Source organism: Orbicella franksi, chromosome 2 (genome assembly GCF_964199315.1).
Source record: "Orbicella franksi chromosome 2, jaOrbFran1.1, whole genome shotgun sequence".
NCBI classification, from domain to species: Eukaryota; Metazoa; Cnidaria; class Anthozoa; order Scleractinia; family Merulinidae; genus Orbicella; species Orbicella franksi.
The window spans coordinates 9436831-9450568 of record NC_138146.1 but is presented as its reverse complement, the minus strand read 5'-3'; the positions used below and the strand labels follow the sequence as shown (position 1 = coordinate 9450568).

The window sequence follows — 13738 nt, the reverse complement described above, 5'->3', positions numbered from 1 at the left end:
GCCGATTTACACGGTACGACTTTGTAGGACAAGTACTTTTCACTTACAAAATTAAATATGCAAAAGTTTGCACCGGGATTTTCGGGGCGGAAGTTCTAACAAATGGTAAACAGATATTTTATCTGTCCTGTGCTTTGAAAAAACTTTCTGACGAGATGTTTTTCGCTTTAATCCGTTCAGTACTTTTCGAGAAACGACTTCATGTGAATCAGTCAACAAGAACTTCGTCCGCCATTTTGACGCAAGAAAACTTCACATTCGTCCCCTACTCAGTATAAATTTGTCACAAAATACGTCATTTTCTATCGATTTCGGCTACGATTGTCTCAGCGCTTTAAAACATGTTTTAAAATCCTACGACAGTTTTTTTGACGTACACAACAGTCGTTAGGAAGTTGTAGGTTTGATTTACACGAAACAATTTATGTCGTAGGCCTGTCGTAAGCTTGTCGCATGCGACAAAGTCGTACCGTGTAAATCGGCCCTAAATATTAGAGTGACACTGAACAAACGCTGATTTACCCTCACTATCAAAAATATAGGTCCACAGTGCGTACTTGTGATGTTTACTTTTGCGCCATTGTTTTGAATGTCAGTATATGGGAGTGAAAGTGCAACAAGTTGGTTGGAAATCACAGGAAAGGTTGCCGATATCAACATAGACCAGTCATTTTAAATTCTATGCGGGAAACTTTACGGAGAGCAGAACACTTTATTTACAGAGTCAAATTAACTGGCACATGTTCATATAGTGTGAAGATGGTTTCCTGGATTTATGAAACCAGTTACACAGTTAGTCCCAAATAGACTTCTTGTCCATGGTTTTGAATTGTTCTAAGGTGCTGATAGCTTTTTGCCCTGACTGTAAAGAAATATTGACATGTTGAATAACAATAATCAGTTTACATGGTTCTTATGTTAAGATGTCACTGTGACATTTTGTATGCTTCTTACGATAGACTGTTGTAAGGTTACATGTATATGTTGCTGTAGTGGTTTGCATAATATTTCCAGGATAGGAGTGTACATCAGTGTTTGTATCAGGATTCAGTTTGAATCATCAGTGACTGTCAGACACAGTTGCACAAAGACTAAGGCTAAATGAAAACTGATTATTGTTATTGACTTGCGAGATAACTCAACTCCTCGCGTGGAAATGTTGATCAGGTGTTGATACAAAGTGAAATGTGCCTAAATTTGGCTTACCGGCACTTATTGAAATATAGAATATAGAATACCGGAAATATTTCACAGCTATTGACATTTCATTAACGGCGAAATTTTCTCCGAAATAATACTAGTATAAAGAGATCTTTCGCAGTTATTGAAATTTCATTAACGGCGAAGTCGTCACTGGGAATAATACAATAAAGGGAATATTTAACAGTTGCAGTAAAACCCGCATGTAAATGTAAGAAACTAGAACCTGTTGGCAGAGATTTGCCATTTTAATACCCCAAAAAATAAGAACGTTTTTAGCCCAGCAATATCAAGCAGGTCCTTATATGTGAGTTACAATTAAATTATGATAAACATTTTAACCAAGCTAAGGAGTGTGACCTTGAGATTGCAAATTTACATTAAAAGAAAATACCTCATACAGTTTTGAATAAATACTGTATATTTAAGGACCAAACCCAAGTTTATTTATTTTTCTAGTAATCAACAGCAATAACTCCTTCATAGAAATTAAGAACCTAATTACTGAAGAATCTACTTTGCCTAAATTGCCAATAACTAACCCAAAATACAAGAACCTACTTCGCCAGACTTCGAGAAATGTAGGTTCTTATTAGTATACTGGGAGATCTTTCGCAGTTATTTTAAATTTCATTAAGGGCGAAATTTGTTGTAGCAATTAAATATTTTTCGCGTTTGTTGCAAATTCATTAACCGAGAAATAGTGGCTTGGAATAATAAAATGAAAAGAGATCTTTCGCTATTGTTAAAACTGCAGACGAAGTCGTCACTCGAAATAAGAAGAATATTTCGCAGTCATGAGGTTTCATTAACGACAAAGTAGTCACCTGGATTAATAGAACAGACGAAATATTTCGCAATTTAATATTGAAGTTTCATTAACTGGGAAGTCTCTTCCCTTGGTGTAATGAAATTTATGAGCAGAACAACTAGCAATTAATACATTTTTTAGCACCGCGAAGTGTCTCCTGTTATAATAACTAGGACAATAATTTGTAGTTATTAAAAGGTTTCATAATGGCGAAGTCTCCCTTATTGAGGTAGAATATGAAGAATAATTCGCAGTTTCTTAAGCTTTATTTACTGCGAATCCTACACTTAAGATGCGAATGTGTGACTCAAGTATATTTGAAAAGAAACTTTTGCCATTAATGAAATTTTAATAACTGCGTAATTGTTATTCCAATATATATTCAGAAAGAAACTCTTCGCTGTTAATGAAATTTCAATAGTTTCTTTCTGCATATGATAAAAATAGACTGAAAACCTTTTAGGCTTAATTTTATTAACTTTCTGTAAAATGCAATACTGTGCAAAATTCTTATTGGATCACTCGAAATTACTAGTACCACGTCTACTATATAGAGCAAAACATGCTCCCAACGGCCTGTCACGTGTCATACGGTGTACAAAGTCCAATGCAAGATTTCTCCAGACTAAGTGAGCTTTATGCATAATGCATAAGTCCACAAACATTGGTGTTGTTGAATCCTTGTTGGTAAATATTGATTTGGCAAGGTCAATACAAGTACAGGCGAACAATTTGCATATTTACAACACGTGTTGCTTATAGAAGTATGCGGAAATGAACATCCGACAACACAGACATCGGCCTGCAAGGCAAAGAGAGAAACTAGATCCAGCACATGAGAAACAAGCATTTCTAAAGCAATAAGCTACTTTCGATGTATTAAAATTCAGCTTGACAGTGAGGCCTAGAAGACACAAACAATGAAATAAACATGGTGATTTAATTTCATTTGTTTGTGTCCTGTAGGCCTCGCTATTAAGCTGAATTTTAAAATGTCGAAAGTGGTCTATGGAAAGAGTGGATCGTATGATTGGCATTGACAATAAGGGTGATTTAACTTGATTGATTCAGGAGCGCTACTGTCGATATAAAGCTGGTTATTTTATAATAATAGGTCGTTTCTTCGTCGCTTAAACAAAAGCAACAAACATGCAGGTGCTCAGCTGTGTAAAAAAAAACATCCACAACGCTATAAAGCTATTATTGATAACTTAGAAAGGATCTCGCCCTATTCACCAATTTTGTGCGCACCAACTGTGAAGGTTTCAAAGCGACAAGAACGAAAATAAGGCTAAAATGAAGCTCTTTCCACTCATTCTGCTCGTCATATTCATTCAAGGTAAACTTAAATTACAAGGAATTCCTTCGGCTTAGCAGTTCATGATTTTATATTATTAATATTTCAAGCAGAACCTTTCGGAACTGTTGTTTTCGCAAGGTTCGTTGCTGTCGTTTTTCTTACGATGGTTCTCTTTGTCTGATCAGAAGTATGTGAAATGAATCTCAGTATACCTGTAATGTAAACTACGGGTAAAGGAATCAAAGACAAAGATACCTGGTTTCTATTTAGACCCTCAAGAAGCAGTTGCAAAGAGTGAAGCATGACAAAATTTCAGGCATGCTGAACCTAGTTTCTAACCGTGAACGGTCTTTACGAGCACAGTTCACTCTGTATACACTGAGCTTGGCCACTTGCGCGAACTAGTTTTTTATTCATGCGCACATTCTTGTCCCTTGGGACAAATAACAACACTGTCTTTGGTCTCACAAACACTCTGCTAATTTTTTTTATTATTATTCCCTTGAACATGCTCCAGGCAGCTTTTAGTAAAACATTATATTTCTGTAATTGTCATCAACATTACAGTACTGTTCTTTATTACATTGATACATCATCAAGCCGAGACAACCGTAGAGAAAAAATAAAATTACATTGCATCGGGTTGTCTTAACGAATCATTCCCACTGGACTAACATTAATCATTATCTATTGGATGGAGTTTTTCTTAATATCCAGGAAGATCAAGGGCGAATAGAGCCGCTTAGGTGGTCGACGCGAGAAATTACACGTCACAGGATTGGCCATTTTAGACCAGGCTCCTGGGAAGTCCAAAACTACGAGTGATGTAAATATAACTAGAGAATCCTTTACGTCTTTCAGAAAGTCACAGCGAACCTGATTACGTCACCAACTTAAAGAAATACTTCAATGACGGATACTACACGGGGAACTATTACAGAACACTCTCCTCTAAAGAACGTAAGTCACCATATTTTGTTCTTGTTACTCTCGTTTGTATTGCGGTTGCATTGCAAATGACCCAAGACTGATTACAAAAAATTCGTTCGACTAAAGATGAAAGGAGGGCGAGGCAAGCAGAAATGGAAACAAAAATGGCGAGAGATACATGTAATAGCTCATTTTGAAGGGATAATTACAACCAGACTATATGCGTGGTAGAATTGGAATCACTCCATAGTAATAGCTTTAGTTTTATCAGGAGTCATAACACGGAATAGTTTCAAGATGGTTTCAAGCACCGTATAATGCTATACGAAACCCTATGGCTCCCGACTTTGTATGGTTAACCTGCTAACGTACATATGGCGGAACCTGGTGGGTGATATGAATAAAATGACTCTCGCACGTGGCGAGGCATGCAGCATGGCCTTAGAAATATGCTAGGCGGATGGAAAGAAATATGGAAAGAAATAAACCGTGCATATATTTTCAACGGAATAATATAAGACCTCTAGTTTACTTAAGCCCTTATGGCGCCCCTGACTCGGAAATCGATAGTGATAGATTCTGCTAGTCCAAATTTCGGTGATTTGAGCAATATCGGTTTTCACGTTAAAATTTGCAGGGAAATCACGTATTTCGCAGTGACTTCTGCATGTAGGGAAGGCTACAAAATTAATTGCATTGAAACTCAAGCCTTGGACATATTTCGTGAATATCTAAAAGACAAGAAGTATCGGGACATTGAGCGCTTCTTCAACGAATGGAAAATGACTTTCCATAGTGATGGACCATTTAAAACTGAACAAGATCTTCAACCCCTGGGCGAGAAAATGACTAAACCTGATGATTTTATGGTAAGAACCATTATTCCACTAGTGGCCTGTTCAGTTAGCGCATCCGGTGTAATGCTGCAAAAAGTAAAAATAAGGGATAAGCTGGAGAGAAAAAATAGGTTGTCAGGCTCACAAACTAAAGTGCTTGATATTTCTAAAATATATCCAATCAATAGTATATATTCTCCCAGGCCTTGACCACGAATCTGTTTCGTGACGTCACAGAGATGGAAAAAGTGATCGAAACGGATTGACTGTGGCAAAATATAGAGGTCTAGGAACTAGACAACCATGTTTCATATTGGCAAGCTGATCCATGATGAAACGGAATGTTCTGATTGTCTCCCAACCAGTGATAAATTATTTCGCTTAAGTATAAGTCGAATATGTTTTGCCGATTTGCCTTTCGAAACATTTTTCAGCAGAAGACTGTTCCTTTTTCAAAGTAAGCACCATTTTTAATTGTCTGGCAGACAACTTATGCCCAATGTTTTGGCCCAAACCGTATCATGCGCCCAACACTGCCGTGGATGTTTGCCATACTATAATCAGTAAAGTTTTAAAAAAGCCAATAATAAAATTAAAAATATACATGAAAAATATACTCGATTCTGATTGGCTGAGAGCAGTGCAGTTCAAATGTAACACCAGTGCAAATTACACATCGTAATTCTGGATTATGATTGGCTGAAAGACAATAGGAAATTTTCTAAGCCAATGATGGCACGTAAAATGATGACGAAAATTTTGTGCGGAAACTTTGAAAAAGTTTTCTCAAATTTGAAAAAAAATGGCTTCAAGAAAGATCTTCCCGCACTTTCTCTAGGCGAAATTTTTCATGTTTATATTATTAATAAGTAATCATACGATTTTTCTCGTTCAATTTGGAATTAATTTGCACTTGTGAGTTTTTCAAAAAGCTGAAATTACACTCGCCGAAGCGGCTCGTGCAATTTCCGCTTTTTGAAAAAAATCGCGCGCGCAAATTAATTCCAAATTGAACTCGAAACCGCGTATGACTACCTGTGCAAACACTAAGTTGAACTGATAAACACTGTAACTCAAAAGGTATTCACCAATTTGATATTTGGGAAATAATGACGAACTTATGTGTCAGTTTTTCTTTCTTAGTGTCAGTTTCGCTTAAGGATTTTCGCGCGAAAATTTTCCAACGTTGACTTTTTTACTGAGACTTTTACCAATGTAAGATGATGAGTTAGTTGTGTCAGAAATGTAAAAAAAAAAAAAAAAAATGGGGTGTCACCCACTTCGTTTTGGAGAAAACATGCCCGAAAGAACACCCTAAATCTGAAAAAATCGGGCTGCGTTAGAGAATAAGGCCACGGTGTCTGTAAGCCCAAAAATATTGCAATTAGATCTTTGAAATGAAATGTTCCTCTGCCAAATATTGTTTAAGTGGACCTATTAAGTGAGTTTAGTCAACTGGTGAGGTTCCTTAAAGAACAAATTCGCACTTAGCGACCATAGTGTCACGCGCCTTGCAGCCGCAAGATGGCAGGATTCGATGTCCCGTGGACAGAAATCTTGAATTTTTTTAAACCCACATTGACGTTTTAGTTCATTTTGGACAATGTGGAGATAATTGTAAATAAAATCTGTTTCTGGAAAGAAAAGTAAGGGTCAAAAAATCCATGCAAAGCTGTAGCAATGGCCATCTGCCCTATCATTGTCCATTTTGTTACTTGGCGCGCGCTCTCATGCATGACGTGGCGTGTGACTTTGCGTGCACAGTGGGAATGTGCAAAAACAATTAGCGCGAACGTCCTTAAGAGTGACTTCCTGTAAATACTACGGATAGGTGTGCAAAATGCAAAAATCGAATTCCCTCAAAATTTTTCACAAGAAAGCCCTCTGGAAACTGTTTAGGAAAATACAACTTTTAGTTCGTTTGGATTTATATTTTTCAAGTAAAGCGATTTTTTAATTTTCACCCTTGGAGAAGCCCTCGAACAACTGAAAAATGTGCTTCGTTTTTGCGACTCGTGTAAGAAAACTAAAACAATTATCAAATCTATTTCGATATTACACAATTTAATGACCCTTCCTTTACAAAGTACAGTTATTAGAATTGGAAAAGATTCAAACCTGAATTTTTTAAAAAATTTCGAATTTACCCTCCCAAACTGCATTATCAGAAAGCTCGATTTTGGCAAATTTCAACAGCAAAACTCGCTACCTGGTACATGGATTCCGCTGTAAAGATGGTATTCTATAGAAAGAGTAAGGCTTCCTCTATCGTTCTGTGAAATAAAATTTTGGGGCAACTCAAACTACGAATTTAGACGACCGAAAATATTTACGGTACTCGCTTGAAGTTTATGACCTTTGAACTTACAGTTGTCTTCATGAATACAAGAGATAACCTAAACAACAGTTGGAATTTTAGCCTGAATGCGACCCTTTCTCCCATTTAAATGATTTATAGTTATTTTTTATCTTCTGTGGGCAATTTTATCGAAAGTAATATTTTTTTTACGCGGAAAAGGAGTTCTAACTTGTTTATGAGTACGTGCGTATTTGTTTACTGAAGCGGAAATTTGTGGATATTAAATTTATTCCATCTAAGTTCTATTTTGTTTGCTGCAAGGCGTTTCGTGTTCCCATTAAAACAAAATGGTATTGCCAAGTAGAAGGTTTTGTTCTCAGATTTTAAATTAACATATAGTTTTTGACTTACCGTCCACATGCATGGCTTGATTTACTCAGCAGCGTTACACCGGGTGTGATAGCGGTGAGATGGCGTGACGATAATTGACAAATTGCTTTTCGCGAATCGAATTCATCAAAAAATATGTATATATAATATCTTTCTTTGAGACTACTTGATAAAGACTCTTGTGAAATAAGTCTGCAAATTTTGAAACTCTCATTGCTGTGAAATAAAAAACCTGGATCTACTATTTCTATGCCACGGTCGTGTGATCCTCGAGTGTGGTATCACACGACAATAACAACTAAGAAATGGCCACCTGCAGTTATTCTCAAATCGTTGGGGGCACGTGCGGTCCTAGAGTTACGAATCCCGTACATGTTCAATGTGTTTTAATTCGAAAATGTGACAAAGACATTCAAGGTGATTTGAAGGCTACTGATGTGAGCGATTCTTCTCTGGACGAAGCAAGGCTACTGTTGGCTAGAGCAGGTCAGTGTATTCGTAATTCAGTTTTCTCTTTAGATCGAAAATATTGCGGAAGATTATCGAGAAAATACTGAGTGCTGCGGTAACAGACAATCACTATGAGGCCCAATCAGGCGTGATTTCATGATACGCGAAATCAATGTACACTTTTCAATGTAGCTGACCGTGCAAAAGCGTAATAGTCTCTTGAGACTATAGTCTCTTGAGTTATATTGCGGCCCGGCTATTTACAAGTTTCTCCCACGAAAATGATCCCAATTACTAACCACGTGGAAATTAAAGGTGGGGCAGGGATGGGGAATACTTGTCGGCTTGCCTCACTACAAGAGAAAAGTCAAGAGAAACTTTAAGGTAGTAACATATAAGGGAATTACAGAGATGACTGAAAAAATAATAATAATTTGTAGACCCCGCCTGTTATTATGAAAATCTGCGAATCTGATGACTTATCGGATTGTTGTCCTCTTGCTTGTTAAATAAGGTATAAAGGCACCTACCAGCATTGAATCCCATTCACCTAACAAAAACGCGGATGGCTCCTCTGCTTTCTTCTGTCGCCGAAACATTCTCACGTATCATTTAAATTGCGTAAGAAAGCGGAGTCCTATAATACTGCGTGACATTATCTGTGATGCCTTTCTCAATGTTATCCAAGGGCTTACATCCCCGGGGTTATGTAGCTGTCGCATGGTTTTTCGAAACCCTTACCTTTAAACTAAACTTCCAGTAAACGCATATCACACATTTTGTTTCCAAGGTTGTTTTGACGTGGATGAAGGTATTTTGAACACAACAGTATGCCCTCGTCATCAGGACCTATGGGGGATAAGGTGGCGTAGCAACAAAAAGAACTGTTCCTGTCCAGAGCAATGGATACAACATGAGAAGAACCAGAAAGGGGATCGTGGGATAAATCTGGTTCAGTCGAGAAGACTCCACCCTCAGACGCAAATTTTGTTGCCTGTAGGCTCTCATAATAAAGTGTATTATCATTTGTCTCACGATGTAGTCACTTGAGATGTAGATCGCGACGTCTTCAGGCGATAAGGTCGACTGATTGCACGGTATCATTTATATCACAAAGGTCGGCTGTGATTGGTGCATTTCGATCCTCCTATTGTTCCATTGTTTCGACGAGTAGCTGTTCCCTCAGTGGTCCGCTGTTGTACTGTTCTCCTATCCTCTTGTTGTGTTTTTCGATCGTGGGCATCTATGCTTCAGGAATTTCAATTCCACTATCCCTATTGATGTGAAGGGTGAAGTCTTATGTGAATAGCTTCCTTGACCCTACGTGTGTAAGGGTAAAGGTAAAGTCTGCATGCGAGCCAAGTGGCCCATCAGGCCGGAGCTTATCCCGGTTTCTGTAGCATGAAGCGACTAGGAGTATTTCTACTCCCCCCTGGATGGGGGGAGTAGAAATACTCCATTGATAGTCCATCACAGGGTTACCCCCAGCATTAAGTTCGCCGGTACCCATTTATACACCTGGCTGGAGAGAGGCACTGTGAGAGTAAAGTGTCTTGCCCAAGAACACAACACAATGTCCCCGGCCAGGGCTCGAACCCGGACCGCTCGATCCGGAGACGAGCGCACTAGCCATGAGGCCACCGCGCCTCCCATGACCCTACGTGTGTACCAGTGAGGATCTCGATCAATAAACTTGACCTCATTCCAGATAGGATAGTGGCCGGTCTCGTAGGTGTGTTCAGAAACGGCGGAGGTCTGGGTACGGACGAGTCGTATATCCCAGTCGGGTTCTTTGATCCTCTCCTGCATAGATCTCCTTGTTTCCCCGATGTAGACTTTGCCACACTCACAGGGAATCCTGTAGACAACACCATCTTGTTTAGCCGGATTGACAGTGTCCTTGGGTCGCACTAAGTGTGACCGAAGTGTCGTGTCGGACTTGAAGACGGTGCGAATGTCTTGTTGTTCTAGGTAGCGGCGGAGAGACTCCGAAACTCCTTGGACATAAGGTAAAACGGCGGTGGATTTAAATTCCGCGTCGCGCTCTCTTCTTGGGGTTGTTCGTGCCTTTGTGATCTTCTGTACAATCGAGAAGGGATATCCGTTAGAAACAAGTACAGATACACAGACCTCCGCCGTTTCTGAACACACCTCGAATATCTTTGCCACATTATCCAATTTTAACAAATTGAATACGTGCGGGATTCGAAACTCTAGGACCGCACGTCACGCACATGCCACAGACGATTTGAGAATAACTGCAGGTGGCCATTTTTTAGTTGTTATTGTCATCTGATGCCACACTCGAGGATCACACGACCGCGGCATAAAAATAGTAGATCCAGGTTCTTCATTTCACCGTAATGACTTTTGTAGACTTATTTCACAAGAGTCTTTATCAAGTAGTCTCGAAGCATTATGATATCAAAAGATATAATAAATACATTTTGATGAATTCGATTTGCAAAGAGCGATTTGTCAATTATCGTCACGCCATCTTAGCGCTATCACACCCGGTGTAACGCTGCTGAGCAAATCAAGCCATGCATGTGGACGGTAAGTCAAAAACTATATGTCGTTTTAAAATCTGAGAACAAAACCTTCTACTTGGCAATACCATTTTGTTTTAAAGGGAACACGAAACGCCTTGCAGCAAACAAAATAGAACTTAGATGGAATAAATTTAATATCCACAAATTTCCGCTTCAGTAAACAAATACGCACGTACTCATAAACAAGTTAGAACTCCTTTTCCGCGTAAAAAAAATATTACTTTCGATAGAATTGCCCACAGAAGATAAAAAATAACTATAAATCATTTAAATGGGAGAAAGGGTCGCATTCAGGCTAAAATTCCAACTGTTGTTTAGGTTATCTCTTGTATTCATGAAGACAACTGTAAGTTCAAAGGTCATAAACTTCAAGCGAGTACTGTAAATATTTTCGGTCGTCTAAATTCGTAGTTTGAGTTGCCCCAAAATTTTATTTCACAGAACGATAGAGGAAGCCTTACTCTTTCTATAGAATACCATCTTTACAGCGGAATCCATGTACCAGGTAGCGAGTTTTGCTGTTGAAATTTGCCAAAATCGAGCTTTCTGATAATGCTGTTTAGGAGGGTAAATTCGAAATTTTTCTAAAAATTCAGGTTTGAATCTTTTCCAATTCTAATAACTGTACTTTGTAAAGGAAGGGTCATTGAATTGTGTAATATCGAAATAGATTTGATAATTGTTTTAGTTTTCTTACACGAGTCGCAAATACGAAGCACATTTTTCAGTTGTTCGTGGGCTTCTCCAAGGGTGAAATTAAAAAATCGCTTTACTTGAAAAATATAAATCCAAACGAACTAAAAGTTGTATTTTCCTAAACAGTTTCCAGAGGGCTTTCTTGTGAAAAATTTTGAGGGAATTCGATTTTTGCATTTTCCACACCTATCCGTAGTATTTACTGGAAGTCACTCTTAAGACGACGTATTATATAATTATATGGCTAGCTCCGTGAGCGGGCAAGATGAATCAAATCCGGCGCTGTGATTGGCTACCCGAGCGGGCAAGATGGAGCTATCTTGCCCGCTCGGGACTACCCGCCGTGTCCCGCAAGAAAAATTTCCCCGAAAGCCATATAATAAACCCTTCAGTTGACCAAGCTTGTTCGGTCAAGATGGCTGGATACTGGCCTCGTTCTTTTTTTTGCGAGTTTATGGACCTCGACTCCCTCTCGGTCCATAAATACGCAAAAAAAGAACTTGGCCAATATCCAGTCATCTTAACCTCCCACTTGGTCAGTAACCCATACATATCGAGCATGCGGGACAGTGTTTCACCACAGTCAAACAACTCGAAGTTCGTCAAAAAAAACTCTTTTGGGGGTAATAAGTTATTTTCAACTCTGTTCTCAGTGTTTGGAAACTTGGTAAACATGGTCTCTCGTGTTTCATTTATTACTCCACCTTATTTTTATTACCTCCAAATGAAGGAACTTGACCAATGTTTCTTCAATACAGTCCAATAATAACTAGATAAAGTCAGTGTTCTTCGCAGATTCAAAGTAGCCCAGCAAGCCTCTTAGAGTTCCACCCAAATCTTTATAACCACACAGCCAGAGAGGTCATAACTATTGGATTAATTTGTACTTTCTTTTGACGAACAGTTCCTGATCTCCATACTTCTTTTCAGACAGAGATATACATTGCAGATTTACTGATCAATCGCGATGACGCCGATGAAGCAACAAAGGCTTATAAAGAAGCATTTGTGTCACCAGACGCTGCAAGAGTACGTTATCTCTTTGTTAATCAAATTCATCTGCCATTCTTAAGCTCCCCCTTATCCTAGAAAGGGAGAGGGAAGGGTGAGATACTCCTATATGCGAGTTCCACTGCGTCATGTCATTCAGAAATACGCCTCATGTTAGCCCACTAAGCTCGCAATGGGGCTCACGGTAATCACAATGACTTGTTTTTTTCATTTTATGTAATTTTCAAAGTATAATTACAGGGTCTAACTTCTGAATTTCTAAAATGAAACGATTCACTCTCGGAGAAAACAGCAAAAGGACGTATGCATCTTCATGTTACGCAGGCTACAGTATCGCAAGCATTAGTGAAAATTCTTGTATCGCAACAAAGTTTTCCTGCCTTTAATTTGAAGTGACTTTGCCCGCGTGGTGTAAGTCCCGAAGCCAGTTTAGCGCGTAGCTTTACGACGCTATCAGGAGAGTGTTTAATCGAGTTTTAACATCCAGTACGTGCTTGTACACTTGTGTGGTTTCAGGTGGCGCTATTTTACCTGGGAGATGATGACATCATGCACAGAGTGTTAGCAGCTGGAGTAAGAAGTAACATGGATGCCGTCTTTCTGGTTTTTCTCATAGATTGAAATACCTCCGTCTCTTTTGAGAGAAATAAAACTCTAACATGACAAAAATTAGTCCTACTCTCTTGTGAAATACTACACAGAACTCCTTTTGATCCCCTTATATTAAATTTTGTCTCGATACTTTTTGCTCTTCTAGCTTGCCTTTCTCGTAGTTACTAGTTAGAAGTTGCCTGAAAGCCGGCAAACGTCAGAGAACCGAACTGGATATCGGACTCGCCCGTCGACTTTGCCCCTTTCCTGACATAGACCGTGCACAACTCAAAGCGATACCATAGCCTCGTAGACAAAAATTTAGAACTGCATTTTCCCATACTATGGTTTTCTTAAGAGGGGTTATTCTCTTGAATTTGGACAAATGCGGTTATTGCAGTTGAATCTCCCATCAAATATTCTTTTGTTTAAAAAGAAACAACAACTAGGCGAAAGGATCAACACAGTAGAATTGACCTTACGACTCGTTCGTATGTCAAACCGCTGGTGATTGCAATAACAGAGAAGAACCTTTTGCCAGTTATCTGTGAGGATTTGTAAACGCGAAATAATTCAAAGAGAATTTTCCTATGGGCGAAACGCGTCAGCTTGCATTCACATCTTCGTGTGACAAGGGAACCTTTTGATCCCATTGCTACCCCCTACTCCAAT

General features: G+C 38.8%; 1 protein-coding gene across 1 annotated transcript; it reads left to right on the top strand.

Annotated features, from left to right (window-relative positions):
• The first annotated feature begins 3307 nt into the window (after nt 1-3307).
• Nucleotides 3308-13729, top strand: LOC145470446 (uncharacterized). The gene is made up of 5 exons (XM_081454259.1): nt 3308-3350; nt 4173-4271; nt 4920-5110; nt 12395-12493; nt 12992-13729. The coding sequence occupies exons 1-5, from the start codon at nt 3308-3310 to the stop codon at nt 13094-13096; spliced, it is 537 nt and encodes a 178-aa protein (XP_081310385.1). The 3' UTR covers nt 13097-13729.
• The last annotated feature ends 9 nt before the right edge of the window (nt 13730-13738 follow it).

What these genes read in the sequence shown, in the direction of transcription:
- LOC145470446 (XM_081454259.1), top strand. Translation starts at nt 3,308, where the DNA reads ATGAAGCTCTTTCCACTCATTCTGCTCGTCATATTCATTCAAG. An exon ending in CTAAACCTGATGATTTTATG is followed by an intron (nt 5,111 to 12,394) that starts GTAAGAACCATT and finishes ACTTCTTTTCAG; the next exon opens with ACAGAGATATACATTGCAGA. An exon ending in TGTCACCAGACGCTGCAAGA is followed by an intron (nt 12,494 to 12,991) that starts GTACGTTATCTC and finishes GTGTGGTTTCAG; the next exon opens with GTGGCGCTATTTTACCTGGG.